This window comes from Seriola lalandi, unplaced genomic scaffold (assembly GCF_002814215.2).
Source record: "Seriola lalandi dorsalis isolate HSWRI2012SDOR001 ecotype SW California unplaced genomic scaffold, Sedor1 jcf7180002054983, whole genome shotgun sequence".
Lineage (NCBI taxonomy): Eukaryota > Metazoa > Chordata > Actinopteri > Carangiformes > Carangidae > Seriola > Seriola lalandi.
This window is the reverse complement of record NW_019525532.1, coordinates 1069323-1088591: the sequence shown is the minus strand read 5'-3', so window position 1 is coordinate 1088591 and position 19269 is coordinate 1069323. Positions and strand designations below refer to the sequence as shown.

The following is a 19269-nucleotide window of genomic DNA, read 5'->3' as shown; positions in this document are numbered from 1 at the left end:
CGTGTTGTTAGCTTAGCTTAGCTGTGCTAACTACGTATGACAAACTTTGTTGCTTTATTTTAACTAATTACGGTCAAAAATTCTCGAGGTTTGCAGTCTGTGCCACGTGTTTCCCCTCAAATTGGTCATTTTGCGATGGGCTTTTTAACGTTAGCTGTAAGCGATGAATGTATGCTAGCAAATGAGAGTGGTATCTCGGCTAAATAAGGTAAAGTAAAAAGCTGACGACTTCTTCCAAGTTACGCTCTTACAATTAACTGAATAAATACATAGAAATACGCTGAAAGGAAAATACGCTCTCGTGACTTAGCTAACGGAGAAACACGCTCTACGTGCATTCAAATAATTGCAACGGTTGCTGTCTGCATTCATGTTGCATTGAGTTGAAAGGGATCAGGTGTGTTTCTGTCTGTTAAGCAGTTCAGAGTTGTGAGGTTGGTTTCCTAGATAACTCTGAGATCTTAGCTGGCATGTAGAGCTGCAGACTGGCTGTTTTGTCCTTGGTGTTAACATTCCTGTCGTCGTTTCAATGGGGAAAAGAAAAGACATGATTCACCCCAGGTTTCTCGGTGAGTATGCAAGATTATTGACATTGACTTGTACATTTCGATAGCCATGGTTGTGTTTTCCCTGTGCTGAAATATACTCTTAATTATCAGTTTTCTAGATACACCTAATATAATATTTAGTTAACCCTTACTGATATAAATGAGGGGAAAAACTGATGACCTAAGAGTTATATCCACATCTCTCTTAAACAATTTCAACAAAAAACTGAACATTATAACTTTAGTGAAAGCAGGATTTATTGCAGCGGTTTATAGTTTGAGGTTTGACAGACATAATACACTGGCAACTAATTATACAACTGAATTGTCTTAGGGATATAGCTGGAAATGGTAAATTTAAATTGCACAGTTAATTAGAGTAAAGAAATGCTTCAAATTTGAGACATATTTTAAACAGTTCTTACATGCTTATAATACCTATGTTTTCCATCTTGTCCTCTGCAGGTGAAGGCAGCTCTAGCCTGCACAGCGTTCACAAGCGGAAACACAAAAAACACAAGAAGCACAAGAGGAAGCATCACAGCTTCACTGAGGCCCCGGAGCCCGAGCCTGTCGTGGTTCCTCGGCCTCCTCCACAGCTCCGACTCAAGATCAAACTGGGAGGACAGACGCTGGGGACCAAGAGGTGAGCTGTGATGATGAAGATGAAGGTGGCCTCAGCTGTGTCAGTGCTCATTTGTCAGTTTGACCAGTACACAATCATTTCATGGTCTGTTTTCCTGTTGTCTCTACCAGTGTTCCCACCTTCACTGTGCATCCCGGTGTGGCCCGTCCTCCCTCTCCATTGATGATCATTGATAATGTTGACGTTGATGATGATGACGAAGACGACGACGATGATGATGACGACGATGAGCCTTCTGTGCCTCTGGAGCAATATCGGGCTTGGCTGGGTAAGTGACGAGTAAAGTAGATAGATATTTACTGGATCTGGAGGTGATATTCCTGTCCTGTTATGACAGTGTATTAAGTTAAGTGACACATTTTTTACGTAACTTGGGTTGAGTGAAATGTCTGTTTTTTAAATCTGGTCATCATAACATTACCAATGATTTACTTTTCAAAAAGACCACAAAAGCAAAGTGAATGCAAATTATCTTAATGTTAAGTTTTCTGTTTTATCTTGGTCAAAATTTAAAAAAAAAAGAGACCACTTTTTGTCCTCTGTTGGACAATAAATCCATGTTTATCTTGTTTGTCCTGTATCAGACGAAGACAGTAACCTCGCTACATCCCCTATGCCAGACATGGATTCAGACTCCATGCTGGGTGGGCCTGTGGACGAGGAGGAGAGGTGGCTGGACGCTCTGGAGAAGGGAGAGCTCGACGACAATGGAGAGCTGAAGAAAGAGGTCGATGAGTCTCTGCTCACAGCCAGACAGGTGAGAAACAGAAACAGGAAAGATAAGTACTTCAATCCCCTGTTGATGATGTGTTGAAAATTGCTTTAAACATTTATCCCTGATTGCTTTTTTTGATGTTGTTCCTGTTCAGAAAGCCCTGTTGCACAAGCAGCAGAGCCAGCCTCTCCTGGAGCTCCCCATGGGCTACAAGGAGAAGGAGATGACCGCAGAGATGATGCAGAAACGGGAGGAACGAGCTCGAAAGAGACGCCTGCAGGCCGCTAAGAAAGCAGAAGAAAATAAGAACCAGACAATAGAGAGACTGACAAAAACCAGCAAGGCCAAGATCAAAAGCATGAAGGAGAAGAAGTCCAAGCAGAACCAGTGCCCCATGATCCGATATAGTGACTCTGTCCAGGGCATGGCCATCTCCTTTCCCACAGGGGTTCCTGCTCCGGACCCGGTACCTCCCTGTCCTCTGCCTCCGACCCGGGTCAGCTGCGGGGTCAGCGGCTGCGACAACCTGAAGAAATACTCCTGCTCAAAGACTGGGGTTCCTCTCTGCAGCCTTGAGTGTTACAAGAGGAACCTGCTGCTTGTGCAGGGTGCAGCCTGAACTTAAGAGGGACAGGTATCGATTGTAGTTATGCTTGTCCCAAGCTGATACGATGAGGTGCCCAGAGTCCGCATGGTCGTAAATTCTTGATGAAATTTACGTTACACGGATACTCTTTGACCACATACATGTGGAAGGTATAAATTGAACTTTACACTTCAAGCCTAAATCTTTTCAGGACTCAGAATCCAAGTCCAATGTGGATTTACTTTTTATCTAATTGTTTTGTGGTGTTATATTAATAATAATGGCTTTCCCTGCAGTGATGCTGGTTACACAATTCAATTATGATATCAAAATCTGTGTACAAACATTCAATATTTATGACTTCTTGAAGACTACATAAAACCCATATTTTTGTACAAGTTTTGAGACATAGTAATATTGTTTCCACCGGCTTGAGCGTCTTATTTTTTTAATGTGTAAATTATGCTTAAAGACTGACAAGGGTCATCTATGACAGACAGATTAGTTTGAAAGACTGGAGAATGAAAAATGTTTTTTAATCTCAAACAATGTTCATTTTGGTAACAAATGAAACCATTTCCATACAAAACTATACAAACATACTTAAATTAATAAATGAAACTCCTTCCCAACACTGCATATAATTTGTGAAAATATCAATATAGCCTTATTTGCTTTGTTGGAGATGTGTGCAGCAGCATAATTTTTTTATTGGTCCAGCTTTGTAAACTCAGAGGCAGCAAACTGTCAGGGCGAAGGAAGGCCTTGTCTGCTCTTATCAGAGGTTTACACCAACATGTCTGAGGTATTCACTGATTGAGTGGCTTTTCATAAACACAAACATCTCTGTTCAGCCCAGAACTGCTTTTGATGTGGAACATGTTACCTGGTTGAACAACAAGGCACAAAAACGTCCTGGTTTGAACTTGAGGCCAGCAGCCGGCCTGCTATTTGCTTATCACTGCTGTAAGGCCATGGTCATGCTCTGCTGTTATCTGCAGAAAGTCATCTGTAAAATGGAGGCACGTTGGAAGAGTCAGATTCCACGTAGACCCATTTTACATTATCCCACAGAAACCAGCATAAAGTTCCCACGTGTTCCCTCTCAGGTGCTTTCCACAAGCACCACAGTCGGAGGCGTTTTCCTGAGAATGCAACTGATGCTTCATTATATCAACAAATCTCCTTGTCACTTTAATCTAAAGATAGATGACGCATCACAAGGCCAGGCCGAAGGAGAGTCTGAAGGCCATCTCCACAGGAACCTCTGCCACTGAGTCATGAAAACAGACGTAGAATTCCTGAGGGACGGGCTCGAGCAACATCCGTCTGAAAGTCAAAGAAAAAGATGAGAGACAATGACTTCAGATGGAGATAAACGGCTGAATCCATATTCAGAGTGGAACTGCAGAAAATTTTACAAAAATAGTACAAAAAGCCCATGCTGTGACCCAATTATATTACATACTAATCTCTAACATAATCTTATTCTAACAGGAAATGATACTCCTGCCACTGAATGTCAAACTGACTCATCTTATTTTTTGAGATGTTAAGTATTTTTTCTCCAACTGGGAGCAGCTCCTCCATTTCCTTTGTGCACTGCATAATGGGAGGATAATGACCTTCATAACCACAGTCAAAAAATACTCAGTTATACTGTGTTTTCATTCTTAAAGTATAAAACGTGGCTATACTGCAAGAAAACTGAAAATCTTTTAAAAATGCAAAATATTGTCAGTCAGTTCAATAAGAGACAGTTTTCCCTCCCTCCCTCCCTTTCAGCTAAAACACTGTGCAGTGCTGCTGATTCATTTCAGTCATAACACAGCACACTGAGGTGATAACCGAACAACTGTTACGCTTCATTGAAAGTTTAAAATAAAAGTGCTGCTCTAAGATGAAATGCAGACATGGCGGCTGCATATGGATCTAAGTCAACTTTATCTAATTCTTTTCTATTATCTACAATATCCAATTGCCAGTAGCCACTGTAACGTACCCTATGACCCAGTAAGTCATGGTGGGAGCAGGTTTCCTCTGGTCGGTCCAGTTCTCCGGTTTACACTGGAACAGGACCCCGTGTTCCTTCACGGGCCCCAGACCCCAACCACCGCCCTGAGGCCTGTCTGCTGCCCGACGACCCTGCAGGAAACAAAATCACACTGATTCATCCCATTAGGTGACTTTCACTTAAACACTTCTTCTTCTTTTGATTGGTGTGAACTGTACAGTTACGTGAGATATTGTCTGAGGTTGAGACCACATTCGTGTACAACAGTATAACATGAGTCACCCTGGCTGGCAGGCTCTGCTGGAACGCAGCCCGTATGGAGAGGCAGCAGTGGTGGAAGTTGCGGATGAGCTGTGGGTGAATGGAGCCGCTGAGCTGAGCCACTTCTCTGTGAGTAGGAGCGATGAAGATTCCCTGAACAGTTTCCATCAGGACGTAGTGGAACAAGGTGTTCTCAGCACCTGAGGTTAGTCTGTCACAAACGCAGGACAGAAAGATACAGCTACTGAGAGGGCTTATAGTTTCAGAACAAATGCGTTTTTAGTTTTTGACATAAATTACTCATACGTCTAGAATGAATGAGGGATTATTCCTCATCACTTACTTCATGGTATTATACATCTCCTCCGTCTCCTTCTCAGTCAGGGTCTTCTTTAGGGTACCAAGGTAGAACGGGTTCGGGTGCTTCATCCGGGGAATCTGATGTCAAAGCACACAACCAGAGTAAACGAGAGCATTGCCATTACATTATGAGAAGTACAAGGTCCATCCTACAAGACCCTTCCCGCCCATCTCTCTTCAGTCATCGCTCCACTTCTCCATATCAATCAAAGGTAAAACAAAAAACAATTCAATTCAATTAAATTCTTTCAATGAGAAATTTTCTGGAAATGCCCTTATAAGTTGAATCACTCGTTCCCTGGCCGCGGCTTTACCCTCCACTAAATTTCATTTTAAATTTAAAGTCTGACCACTACTGCACCTTGAAGAGGCCCCCGCTGCCTCCACTTCCATCGGACCCTCCAGACCCCAGAGAATCCCGTCGCCCCCCGAGCTTCCTCCCTGAGTCCGGGGTGGAATGTGGACTGAAGCCTGGAGCCATCGACGAACTGGACCCTGACCCAGCATCCATCTGCCCCTCACTCCCGCTGTCCGATAAACTCCTCTGCGGGCTGGACCTGCGGGACTTCTCCCCAAACAGGCTGCGGCCTCTGGACCCTGACGAGGAGCCTTTCACCGCCCCGGCTAGTTTACTGAGAACGGGGGAGGAAGAGGCCAGGCTGTCCAGACGGTCACGGGCGGTGGCAGCAGGCAGGAACCAGTCGGCACAGGAGAGGCAAGGAGCAGGTGGAGCATTCAGACGCTCTTGGATACCTGCCTCCAACACCTCCAGCTGCAGCAGCGTGGCCTTCACCTGCCGTCAGAACGTAAAAGACTTTTAGTTGGTTCCTGTAGATGATGTAGATGAGTAAAATCTATGCATGTTATGTCGAGAAATTACAAATAAGTTCAACAAACAAGGTCCACCTGATCCACGTAAACACAGTCTGGTCCTGGAGAGCCCAAAGCTGGTGAAGCACATCCGCCTGCTTCTAACAGCACACACTGCATGAAGTGCCTCTGAGGTGGAGAGAGAGACACAAGCAAACACATGATTTATACAGTGAATCAATAACATAATAATAAACAGACACTGGGTGATGACGTAACAAGACAACATAAAGGATAGTGTACCAGTGCCAGGAGTTGGATGTAAGAAGAACGCATTACGCCAGGTTCATGTCATTTTGGATTTTGTTACCAGTTTTCTACAAGTAAAAAACTCACATCAACATTTTGAATTTTCAAAAGTCGTAATTTTTAATGGGACAGTCACAATTTTATGGAGGCTCATATCTCATATGACATAGCTCATATCTGATTTTTGGAGAAAAAAACAAAACAGCAAGCTAACGTAGATGCCTCAATTTAGCCAGAGATAGTCTTATATTGTTAACACACAGTATTTATAACCCTCATGTTGCAATCATACAGCCGACTTGAGTCGTTTGATAACGTGAACACTCGTAAGTCGTAAACATTAGAATCATTTCGACCTCCATCATCCATCCCATATGACATGAACGCAGCATTGGTCCAGACTATCTCCTTGCTTCATGTTGTCTTTCGTTCAGCAGTCAGTGATCTGCCTGCTTACCAGCCCCACTATGAGGAGGAAGTGTCGTCCCTGTGGCTGGCTGTAGCCCGGCGTAGTGCTGTCGCTGCTGCCGTTAGATCTCTGCTGGGGAAACACCTCCCTCCAGATGACCAGCTGACCCACGCGCTGCTCGGACGCCAGCGGCAGCAGACAGTAGTGCTGGCAGTACAGGCACACATCCAGCAGGTCCTCTTTAGGCAGATGGTTGGCGATCAGGTAGGACTGGGAGGAGGTGAGGATGTGGATGATTTGAAATCAGCATTTACAGTGAAAATTTGTTTTATAGAGCTGAATAAATGCAAAGAACATCAATATAGTGAGTCAAAAAAGCCCTTTTTAAAATCTGTGCAGAAAGTATTAGTGAGTAGTTTGACTTGTATGGTGACTTTAACCCCATTTAAAAAAGCTTCAAGCCCTTTAAATGTGCAGAACATAAAACAAACCACCTTTCCTACAGGTCCAAAATTGCCTCTGTATATTGCAATACATGAATACAAGAAAACATGTATGTATTTATTTCTTTATCAAACTTTAAATGTTAAAATTTCTCTTTTTGTAGATTTTTTCATGAACATATCTTGCACTTAAGGATGTGTATAAAAGTCAATTCAGTTAAAAGACACCTCCTCTGAAACAAAGGGTGCAACACAGTCTACCGCTCACTGTCCTCCTTCTCCCTTTTCCACCGAGTTAATATTTTAACAGTGATTAGGTTGATGATTTGTCACTGAGTCAGAGGACAGACTCGTTGTGTTATCTTGTGTGAAAGGCCATCTTCTGCAAACAGTTACTGTGAACTGGGTCTTTCATAGTTGACATTTAAAGATTGCTGTCTAGACGGTGGGGTACCATCAGGGGAGGATATGGATATGATAAGGCTGCGGGTACTGAAGCACGCATGTGTGTGTGTGTGTGTTTGTTTTGACTGCGACACCTACCTTGTAGAACAAACAGGAGCCAAGAATAACATACAGACGCCTCAGGCCAAAAAAGTCCTCTGACTGCAAAACATGAAGACAGAGATAAAGATACAAGAACAACTCGGAACGATAATGGCGTCTACTTCACTTAACTGCTCCCAGCATCAATAATCCCTCTGTAGTCAGTTAGTTAATGCTGCACATTCAAAGGACAAACCAGACCTCATTAGCTTCTCATTAAAAATACACACAGCGCACACACACATGCACATGCTTCTAAAAATAGGATAACCTTCTCCTCTCCTTTGCCAAAGCTAGTAGACAGATGGCGTCTCAGCTAATGTCCTAACAGCATGAATTTAGAAGTAATTTATGTTTTAAGACTGATTTTATTTGTTGTAAAAGTGTGTGTAACTGACAACATGTTTTTACAGTCTTACCATTTCGCCAAAATCAGAAGACTCAAAATCAGAAAGAACAGTATCCACCTCCATCTGTGCACAGAGAGAATAAAATAGATGCTTAAGAGCATTTAATTATTAGAATGGCGAAGATACTATATATGTCCAGTTTATTGCAGTGATATTTATAGTCTTTGCTCTGGCATTGATCCAATATCTTCATGACAATCATTACAATTTCATCTAATTTCGATCCAGCCGGCGGCTACATACATCATGTGTCATTTTTAACAGAGGACACTAGAGGGCACCATAGCTGTGGTCGAGGCAACAAGTTCAAAACATCCAACTTCAAGTACTTGAGGGAGCAGTCTCTCATACACACACAGAAATGCACCTTGATCTCCGGAGGCAGCGTGAGCCAACGGACCGCTGGCAGTCCGTCGAGGAAAAGGGTCCCTGAGACGTCGGGGGGCGGGGCCGAGGAGCCGTCCCTCAGACGGGACGGCTGGATCAGCTGCTGGAAGAACAGGCAGAAGAAATGGTCCAACCTGGGAGCGTGGTCCGCCTTAGAGAACGCACTGTGGAGGGAACAATGGTCGTAATAACACACTCAGGGAATAAATGGTAATAGAAAAAGAAGAAGGGAAGGGTATTTGGGAGCAAAAAAGGAGTTAAGAGAGACAGTGAAAGGTTTGTATAAAGATTTTCCTTTAATCTGGTAGAAAGCACTATTTTTATTCTGGTATTTTTTTCATTAAGCATTAGAAATGGCAAAGGGGAAACTTCAACCAGGCCTCTCAGCAGGACCACAGGAAAGCAAAGACTGACAAACCTTTCTAAAGAGCCGTACATCACTTTTAGTGTCCGGACTACGTCTCCCACCACCGTCTGCAGATACAGCAGAGGAACCCTGGAGGGAAATGGAAAAATGTCAAGCACAGACTTGGATAAATGTCAGCCTCAGCAGATCTAATGCCTATCAGATATATGGACTGACAGCCCGGAGCCATCAAGGAAAAACAGCTCAGACATGTTTTGTTTTTTTCTACATGTGGGTGTTCCTCAAGAATCGATTCATGAACCTTCAGGCATGACTGCGGTTACTTCTCAACCGTGATGATGATTGATTGGGCTGACCTGGTTGTTAAAAATGAGAAGGTGGCTTATGACTCATCTCAAGAGCCATTTTACAAGCACATGCTGCTTAAAGAGGTTTTCATCCTGCCAGCAAAGGACAAGAACCAGCACATGTGCAAGTTGAAATTGAGAAAAACGGATGGCCCTTTCCAATTGTTTTCACAGATCAGGCTCTAAAATGTTTCCTCTTCACCAAAAATACTTAATTTCTCGAGCACACGTCACACTCTGAGAATTTATTGCAACGCCAGTATCATCGCCCAGATTTTAAAAAACGATATCCTGCAGATTTGTGGTCGGATCTTTCCCACCTGCCATACAGACTCTTGCCAAGCGCTGGGCGCGTCTCTGCTGTTGATTGCTTTGTTTGTTGATATCACAGGCAGAGGCTGAATCCCACATTTCAATAATCTGTGTGTAGCATGTTTGTGTGTTTGGTGCTGCCTCCCTCTACCTCTCAGCAGGAAGGCCAACGACCAACAGGTTGTTGCTTTCCTTCCAGTAGCCCACATGAACCAGATGTTTCCCGAGCAGGAGAGATGAACTGAGGAGAAGACAGAGGAGAGATAAAATGGATCATATGTTATATAAAGACCAGTGAAGTCTGTTTGTCTTCACACTGCTTCTCTCCTTATGGGCCACAGGATTTGATTTGAAAGACGATTTTGAAGATGTTTATTTTTGTGTTTTTTCCAGGGGATGGAAAAACTGCTCTTAACAGCATGAGAATTTACAGCTTACAGCAACAACAATGTAATGATAATAATCTGCAGATTAATCAATAATGAGGATAATTCTTAGTCACCGTCCTGACACAAATTTTGTTTTATATCTAGACCCTTTATTTTACACTTACACACATTAGTGATCATTAAGTGTTTATAATGACATGACATGTAGCAGTTGTAAAAGTTGCATATTACTGTGTTTTGTCCACGCTGCTTTCCGTACCTGATGATCCTCCCTCCTGTGACATTCTCCAGCATGTCACACAGAGTGAGGAAGATCCCTCTCACTCCTTTCAGCTGGCTGGATGCTTCAGACACAGGGTACTGGTACAAGATCTCCTCCTGCAGACATAAAAAACAAACAAATATCTGGTTTAAGTGCTGCTCTGAAAATTATATACGCTGACTGAGAGAAAGAGCTCTGGTTAGCCTATCAACAGAAAATGTCACGTAAAAATGTGAAATATCTGCTGTTGGATGCTGCAGTTACCAAAATTTATGTCTGCTCTGAATTGTTGACAAGCAAAGAAGAATGAATGGATGAACCGCTGGATGTTTGTTCGGTCACCTCAACAATGTTTGGTTTCAGTTTAGCTGTCAAACCCATCTTCATAAAACACATGAAAGATGAATGTTTCTCAAATATTTTATGGTTGACTTTCCACAATAAAGAAAAAGCAGATTCAGGAAATTGAACTAATGCTCTGGGAAACTGTTGTCTGTGTTCTGGGAACCGGCTGTGCACCAGTTCATGTTCAAATGATTACACTGGTACTTCTGCCTTGATGTACTACGAACATTTATTTCTGCAATTCTATTTCTGCAACAATTCTCACAGAAAAAAAAACACTTGGAGCACAAGAGAGTGCATTCAGTGCATTGTTGTGCTATTAGTATTCCTCCCAGCATGCTGGCGACTTTGAAGGATACACGGTGGGTAAGAGCTGAGCTGCTGAAAGGGTCAGAGGACGGAGTTGGCGGGTGAGGGGATAAAAACCTTGAAAGAACGGCCCCTTACAGCCTTGGCAACCAGAACAAAGGCACAAGCAACTGTCTACGGAGGATATTCACCCTCGGGGGTCAAAGCTTTGCACAAGGAGTCCGCTAAAAGTCTGTGAGTGCTGCTGAAGCAACAACCAGCACAGCGAAAAACCCTTCAGCCACATCTTTTCTGTACAAGCAAAGTTAAAAAAAAAAATACTCACATCATCAAATCATCACACGGTTGAAACTCAAAAATACCACCGCACAACCCTCTCCAATTTCTGCTACTCTGCAATCAAAGGACTAAAAAATCAAAGTCAGAGTTTAGAGGGTTCTAGCACGGCACTGTCATTTAGAAAATCAACCACTGGCTGATGTGGCTCCAGACAACCCGTACTCTCTATCTGCACTGTCGTTTAGGTCAAGACAAGAAAAAAGTCTGGCTTGCAAATACATGAAAAGGAACTGCAGAGCCACAAAGAAAACATAAACCTGCCAACAGTCATCCGCAGGGAAAATGTGATTACAGTGTAGAAGGTGTCGGTCAGCAAATGAGTGTGGTTTGCTTCTCAGAGCAAGAAAACACACACTTTGGGATTAACATTTTACTACGAGGCAAGCTGTGGCCCACCTTATGGGATATAAAACACTGCCCCTTGCATGGATCCAATTAAAAAAAAGGAAATATGTTATTTTGTTTATAGGCTGCTGCACTTCAGCCAAAAGGGGAGTGTGTGGATTCACCCCTAGAGAGAATAAAGTTCACAGATTTAAAATGATGGATCATTTATTGACAGGAGCTGTGCTCGGGGCAGAGCTCCCTGACTTCTCTCGTTTCTCTCCTCGTCCTCTCTGTTTCCTGTTAGTAGCACCCGCAGGCGATGGAAGCCGTCCAGAGCAGTAGTTTTCTGAAGGATCTGACTCACATCACAGAAATTCAGAGACAGATTTCCAACTCCTCGACGTGGGATTTCCAACACAACTAAGGTCATTCTTAACACTCAGGTATCAGGATACACTTCGTAAGAATGTAGATAATAAAACAAGTCTGTTCAGCATAGTTCAGTGTTTTTAAGTGTTTTGTCGAAGTGCTCAGAGTCACCTTAGACCATAAAGTCATGATCAGGTTTCACTGTTTTCTCCAATTTACTTTTCAAAGGAGTGGAACAATACGTGGTCACGCAGGGTTTAATATCTACAACAGCCTCTACATTCTGTTTATTCTGTCATTTTTGCTTATGTTAAATCTATTGGCAATATTTAAGCTTTATTTTTCCACTCTCAGCAGCCACTGCACACCTGACTGTCACAGAAGGTGGCCCGCTCTTTTCAGTGCTCCCTCTATGATGCTTTTTAATAATAGCCTTCTTTTCCACCGGAGGAACTACAGGAACCTTTTTAGAAACTTGGGAACTTTAACTGCATTTCGACTGGAAGAATCAGCGTCTAAATGTAGCTCTTGGGCTCATAGTTCCTGCCCTTCAAAATATCCCCCGCTTTCCCATGGTGCGGGAACTAAGGAGGTGGGGTTTGCTGTGCTGAATGTCAATGATTGGTCAAGCGCACTTGCCTTTTCCAACATGAAACACTGTTTTGTGTTGTAGCTCGGGTCCTGTGAGTTCAACATTAACCGGTGGTCATCTTAAACAAACACCTACATGGATATACCGTCCTAGTTCCTGCACTTTAGTTCTTGTCAAAATGGGTTTAAACTGAGGTTTAGACGCATGTCTTTAGTCTGATCAAGGTTTGTGGTGTTATTTGTCATTCATTCATACATTTTAATACAAACTGACCTCCTCCTGTGGCGATGCTGAGTCCAGTTTAAGCGACAGGTACATGACAATATGCGGGATGTGTCCTATGGACATCTGGAGTTCTGCGGTGTCCTCGCCCCACAGCAGACGCACCAGCTGGCTGACTGGCGGAGAGGCCTTTGTCTTACGGGTTGATGAAGTGTCACTAGCACTGCTGCCGTCCACCGGAGCCACTGTCTCCAAGGTCAACCTCACCTGGAAGATGTGGCAGGAGGGGAGATGGAAAATGAGAGAGGTAATGGAGGAGAGACGGTTGTGAAAATCCAGTAATGGAACAAGGGATTGGAAAGGAGGCGAGAAGAAAGGGATAAGTAGTGGGAAGGAGAATAATTCATAAAAAAAGGAGGACAGAAAATGGGGGGAAAAAGCAGCTATTCTGTTATAATATCACTGCATCAGCCTGCCCACCAGTCCCCCTCTGAGTTTTCATTCATTCAGTCACTATGGCTCCACATGATTATACTTGGCGAGGGATTTTAACACAGCTCATATGTCTGTTTTAGGAAAGTAGAGGTGTGCATGTGTGCCATTCCTCCAGAGGGAAGAAAAGCTTCAGTCATTAAACATTCACTGAGGGGAAAAGGCAGAAAAGCGAATAGCAGGATGGCGATTGTCAGAGAGAAAGTGACACCGACATCCAGACCCAACCGCAGCATAACAAATAGCAAGGATCTGTGTGTGTGTGTGTGTGTGTGTGTGTGTGTGTGTGTGCATGTGTACGCTTGTCTGAGTGCGTTTGCCTAAATTAAAACCAGACCACTGCAAGCCCAAGAAACAGTGGCAAGACAACAGACGGTCTATCTTCCCTCGTTCATGCAGTAGTTTTTTTTTTTTTTACTTTCCATACCCCACTGTTTTATTTTACATTGTCATTCACAGCGAGTCACAGTGGAAACAGAAACAGAGCTGCGTTGAAATCCAACCGGCACGCACATGGAAACACAGGCAGTCAAGATGCATGGCAGAATGAGAAACAGCAGCTCTGTGGCGTCTCTGTTAAAACGGTCATTTGACTCTTGTACAGTCAGTCAGAGTCCGGTTATAACTCGCAGAGGTCGTGTGTTGACCTCGCAGATTAAGATAATATGCATCATAAGTCTGGAGAAAGTTGAATCTAAATCACAGGACTGGAGTTCTGACTGAATATCATTTTTCTTTTAATTAAAACTTTCTACAGACTTTGAATCTCCTGGATGAATGAGCTGAACTTTCACATATATGTACGTATATATTAGTAATACCCCAAAAAATGACATGTTATGCACATGTCGTTCTTTGTACAGACTGGTCCCAACAATCCCATTAAAATAAATTTCTAACAAAGAAAGGCTTCATATATAGACACGCCGTGGTGGCATAGCAGGTCACACATTGTGTTGACTCTGGGCCGAAAACCTGTCAGCGCTACAGAGGCCGTCTGTGGAGCTGAGCGGAGGTCAACTCAAGTAAATCAGAACCACAAGTGACTGAAATCTTCTGTTTTTTAAATAAAGTTCTGTCAGAACTTCAGTTCTTTTTTTTTTCCTACTTTAATTTCATCAATATATATTATATTTAAATATCCTATACAGGCAGCACAGTAGGTCTGAGTTTTCTCTCTCTGAGGCATTGGGTAGAAAAGCTGTGAGGCCGGCAGGAGAGTGGAGGTTCTGCTGGGATGTGACCTCAAACCACCAGGGACCTTGTTCTAACCACTCCGTCTCTACTGGCCGCGCCCCAACTATATTCTGCTGTTTGACTGAAACACAAAATGTAAAATGTGCCATTTATTGAGCACGCCACACATAGAAATGAAGAAAAAAGGTTTGTGGCGCAACTAACCAAGAAAATCAGTTAGTTACGCCCAAAAACATACAGTATATGAGGTGTTGTGAACATAGCTTCTGAAGCAGGAAGCTCTGCATTATTCTCAATCCTAGACCATATGGTGCCTACCAAATATGTTGAAGGTCTTATTCTCTGGTCAGAAATGTTGAAACTGTATTTTTCTAATCCAACGATCACTCCCAGAAGTCTCCAAGGCCTGTCAGCAGTAACCACAGGCCACACGCCTCTCCAGTAGGCGCCTACATCTGGGCTCGCAGCCATTTTAGCCAATTTCAGGGGGATATTATTAAAGAAGAGCCGATTAGTGGTGGAACGCCATGTGATGTACCTTTCAATGGGTGACCCTGCCTGGCTCACTCGCAGTCTAAGAGGGAAGTGAGAGGCAAAGATTGTGAAATGGATTTAAAACTACTGCATCTTCAGTTCTTTAGGATTCACAAAGGACACAGGAAATAGCTCCGATTAGACTTGAGCTGAGGGAAACAAATTCAGACATGAAGAAAGGGCAGAAAACTTTCAAATAGGCAAACTCTAAATTTGGGAAATAATTGGATAAAGAGGCTGAGTAGGCTAAATGCAGCACTTTCTCTCATCATAAATAATAAGGATGTGGTTAGACTGGAGTGTGTGCTCTCTGAAAATTCCAGTCTGTTGATGTCAGTCATTTAGCGCTCGCTCATGGATGGGCACACACACACACACACACACACACACACACACACACACACACACACACACACACACATGTGAAGGAGTAACTGTAGTTTGTCCAGGGTTAGTAAAGGGTACGGTGGACTGACTTTAATACTAATATTTACTCCCACAAGCATAATAAGTACTGTCTACGTTCCATCTGGGAGGGCTGGCACACAGAAAAACCACCCTCCTGCACACACACACACACACACACACACACACACACACACACACACACACACACACACACACACACAAAACAATCATTCTGTCAGCAATACAACTCTATTTCAAGTTTTTTGAAAGTCATCGTGGTGCCTAAGGAACGTTGTATTTTTCCAAAAAATCTCCTTCGCTCTTTTTCCCTACGATGTAATTTCGCTTCTGACTACATCTTCTAATCAGCTGAGCTTTCAATCCCACAACAGCTTCCTGTGGCACCGAAAAAGAGTCACTCCACAGGCCCGTCTATCCGCCGTGCTCGCCATCACGGTCTGTCATTTGCAAATTCCTACTTTTTGATGGTCTGCTTTTCGGTGTAAATGCACAACTGAGGCACAGACTACGGATTTTTTAGCTACCGATCAAAGGATCATTTCTCAGTAATTGAGGGTTTTTCTGATGTTAAACGGTGCTGGCTTCTGCTTTCTATATACATTTTAGCATCTTAGAAGAACCGATGTGTTAAGTAAAGTAATTTAATGTCTATATTTACTGCTCCAGTTAGCTGTTCGTGTTCAGCGTTTTGAAGGATTTTGAAAGATAATCCAGTTCTAGCAGAGATATTAACTACTTGTTTTAATGCATGGCAGCAGATTTTTTATTTATTTTTTAGATTCACAAACACTGACCTGTGTTGGTCCTGGGATGCAGGACAGAACCCTCTCAATGTTTTCTGTGGTCACGTCCACATCGTCCACTGCTACAAGCACGTCACCTGGACACAGCACACAGACAGTGAACATCTATATGTAGCAGACCTGAATCAAGTAGTAAATACAAAATAACTAATGCTAATAGATGATAGCTGTTAGTGTATGTCTAATCAGCTTACAGTCCTACATAGAAATGGGTTTGCCACACACTGATCTGACAGCGGATTCTCTTGATGCACAGGTAAGTATAAAAATGTCCACAAGAAAGGGAAGGAATTACACCAAAAATCAAGGCATGCTGACATGATAGCAAAAGATTTTTGGCGTTTGCAAAGTGACAAAGCGGCATGGCTGCATTTTTTGGTGTGATTCTATAACAAGAAAGCACATTTAAATTTAACTGCATGTTATTTAGAAAGACAACACAGCCAGTACTGACTGATCTGCAGTCAAGCTGTATTTATCGTAACATTTGACCCAGTTTAGGGTTAGGAATATTCACTTGACTTATATGGTAAGTAAGAGCACCACTTCAATATGAATTGTATGTGCTTTTGACCTTTGCACTGGCCTGCAGAGACCTAGAGACACTGTAAAGAGCTTCACCTGCCTGTGTGCAGGGAGGCACACTACCATCTCAGTAACAGAGCTATTTCAGGTATTTAAACACTCTAATTGTTTAAGTATGTAGCTGTGCTCCTTAAAAGCTTCTCTAAACAGTAACTCATGTGGGTAGTCATTTGTGGTGAAGCACAACTGGCATTCCTCTGCCTGCTAGTAACAACTGCCCAATGATTAGCCCAGATAGAGGAAAATCACTTCAGAGATGCCCCGCTTTCAAACAGGCAGATTACCATTTCTATAGGGCCAAACCAGCACTCAAGAGTTTGTCCACGAAACTGTGCTGAAAGTCATACAAACACTGAATATACTGTAGATGCTGATGCTCAGAGCTGGCCATGAGAGGTAGCTATTAAACATCTTACACACATTTTTAACAAGAACTGTTTGGTTTTACAACACAGCTGAAAACTGAAACTCTGATAATGATTTGTATTACTTTGAAGTTGTTACTATGGATTCAACACACTGAAAGAGCTTGGCTATAATATAGACATGACGCAGAAAATAAAAACTAATGCAGCCTCAATTCCAGACCTAGTTCTTGCACTATATTCCTTCAGAATAAAAACAAATCTGTGTAAGTTACATTGACAAATTATACCTCATCTACTTTAGTTACATGGTTACCGCTGACTTGATTAGATGTTTTGAGTTACGCTCATCGTTTAGGCTTTGGTCTCTTATTTTCTAAAGAAATATTTGTGTGTGACTATGTAGTAATAATTGCAGCCCAGTGCTTTGGCAGTGCATTTGTGTGGTGTGGAAATGAATGAGTCAGTGTTGGTTCATGACTCTACAGATGACTGTTATTGAAATCATATCTGCTGCATGGCTGTATTTCCCGGTCTTTAGGGTAATACGTTTTATTTTTGAGAATGGAGAAATCACCCTCTGCAAAAGAACAGTCACAAAAATACTATTTTTATCCAAATAAAACTCTTAAACCCTCCTGAACACTAGAAGGGACAGACCATCCCTAGTTAAGAAGGTTGATAACATGTCTGCTCCTTGTAGATTTATAACTTGACACGATCTTCATGTACCTTTTCTGTATACTGTATATGCTTTTGTATAGTTAACTACCAGCTAACTGTTGGAATAATGATCTTACCAATTAGGATTTGGCCATATTTGATGGCTGGGCTGTTGGGTATTAATCCATGAACAGTCAGTCTTTCCTCGTGTCTGACAACTGTAGGGTCTCCCTGTCCTCTGCTCCATGAGGGACGATGTACCACACCGAGCAGAGCCTCCAATAGGCCTCCACTGTCAGAGAGAGGTGTTGATGAACCTCCAAGACGTTTAGGGTTGAGGTAGACACATACTTCCTTCAGCTGCTGCTGCTGAACAGTCACACCCTGCTTTTGGCCTGGTTGGTTCTTCAGGATGGATGCTGGTGGTGATAAAGCCGAGTTGTCTTTACCCCCATCCTTGCCTCCTCCTCTACGCTGAGACGGCCGGCGTTTCCTCCTCAAGATCCTGGCTAGCCTCTTAAGGGCGGGCTCGCCTTTTGTCCGTGAACCGCACCGCTGCTTCTTCTTTTGCTCTGTGATGATCTCTGCTTCGTTCTCGCTAAAGCGGACATGATTAGTGGACACACCTTGATTGGCATTCACCTGGGCCAGTGCAGCCTCCTCTTCGCCCTCACTCAGCTCCAGGTAGAAAAGCTCGCCATTCTTCTGAATGTCATCCAGCCATTCTGGTTCCAAGTCACTGAGAGAAAATTAAAAAAAAGCATTGAGAGATTTTAGTATTAAAAGCAGCAGTATGAAACTGGGGAGAGAGGGTAGAGCAGGAGAGATGAGATAGACATGATACAGGACTAGATCTTATTTGAGATTGTGATGTAGCCTAGATGTTGTCTATTCTTGGTCTTAAAAGCTGCACTGAAGTGGCAAAATGTTTTTTATTTGGCAGTTCTTGCTGAGTGAAATGCACAGTACTTTACTTGCCTTTCCTGCCATTATATCCACATTATTCATTTCTGTTCTGAGAGGAATTAAATATCCCCCATGCATAGTTTAGTATTTGGTGAATAGTCAAACCAACATGTTTCCAGAGAGACAGAAGGAGGTATTAAATTTTTCTTTTTCTTACAGTTACTTCAGTTATTGCCCATGTGTATAGTGCAATGTAAAAACAAAATAGCTAAACTAAAAGCTACTATATGTACAAACCATCACGTGTTTGACCAAAAGGGAGTGTATATAATGGATATTTTTTCTTTTGGTTTCTCTTCTTTTAAACCTGCTTTGAAGAGCAGAACCTGTGGTGGGCAGCTTTGACATGACGTCCATAAATTTACTCGGGATGGAAAGAAGCATGCAATTATTTATGAAGGTTTACCTCCCAAACTGAAAACCCTCTGCAGAGCTATGAAAAGCCCAAAAGATGGAAACTGCACGGATGAGATGACAATCTCGCTTTGGCAAAGCTGGTCACTGCCTTAGCAAAGTACAAACCAACCTTCTTTCTATTATATGTGTAAATAAATGATCTTAGAGCAGCCACATACCACAACTACATTTCACACCTACAATGTAACCCCCCC

General features: G+C 42.7%; 2 protein-coding genes across 4 annotated transcripts in view; one reads left to right on the top strand and one right to left on the bottom strand.

The window, feature by feature from the left end:
• Positions 1 to 11: 11 nt before the first annotated feature.
• Positions 12 to 3127, top strand: ino80b (INO80 complex subunit B). 2 transcript variants are annotated; one of them, XM_023396768.2, is made up of 5 exons: positions 12 to 569; positions 1014 to 1194; positions 1305 to 1462; positions 1815 to 1951; positions 2064 to 3127. In XM_023396768.2, exons 1-5 carry the CDS (start codon positions 530 to 532, stop codon positions 2526 to 2528), a joined length of 981 nt encoding a protein of 326 aa, XP_023252536.1. In that variant the 5' UTR covers positions 12 to 529; the 3' UTR covers positions 2529 to 3127. The 2 variants fall into 2 exon arrangements, with proteins under 2 accessions (XP_023252536.1, XP_023252535.1); XM_023396767.2 differs by having other exon boundaries at positions 16 to 569; positions 1779 to 1951.
• The window catches only part of intu (inturned planar cell polarity protein), a 17817-nt gene continuing 1562 nt past the window's right edge, over positions 3015 to 19269 (bottom strand). For both annotated transcript variants that reach the window (XM_023396751.2, XM_023396752.2), the window contains exons 2-17: positions 17830 to 18431; positions 16071 to 16156; positions 12676 to 12891; positions 10119 to 10237; positions 9622 to 9711; positions 8863 to 8940; positions 8425 to 8608; positions 8067 to 8120; positions 7645 to 7707; positions 6707 to 6928; positions 6037 to 6129; positions 5492 to 5923; positions 5114 to 5208; positions 4792 to 4981; positions 4498 to 4640; positions 3015 to 3824 (exon numbers count right to left, since the gene is read on the bottom strand). In XM_023396751.2, the coding sequence (XP_023252519.1) occupies positions 3713 to 3824; positions 4498 to 4640; positions 4792 to 4981; positions 5114 to 5208; positions 5492 to 5923; positions 6037 to 6129; positions 6707 to 6928; positions 7645 to 7707; positions 8067 to 8120; positions 8425 to 8608; positions 8863 to 8940; positions 9622 to 9711; positions 10119 to 10237; positions 12676 to 12891; positions 16071 to 16156; positions 17830 to 18431 (2779 nt within the window). In that variant the 3' untranslated portion in view covers positions 3015 to 3712. The remainder of the gene's footprint in view (positions 3825 to 4497; positions 4641 to 4791; positions 4982 to 5113; positions 5209 to 5491; positions 5924 to 6036; positions 6130 to 6706; positions 6929 to 7644; positions 7708 to 8066; positions 8121 to 8424; positions 8609 to 8862; positions 8941 to 9621; positions 9712 to 10118; positions 10238 to 12675; positions 12892 to 16070; positions 16157 to 17829; positions 18432 to 19269) is intronic.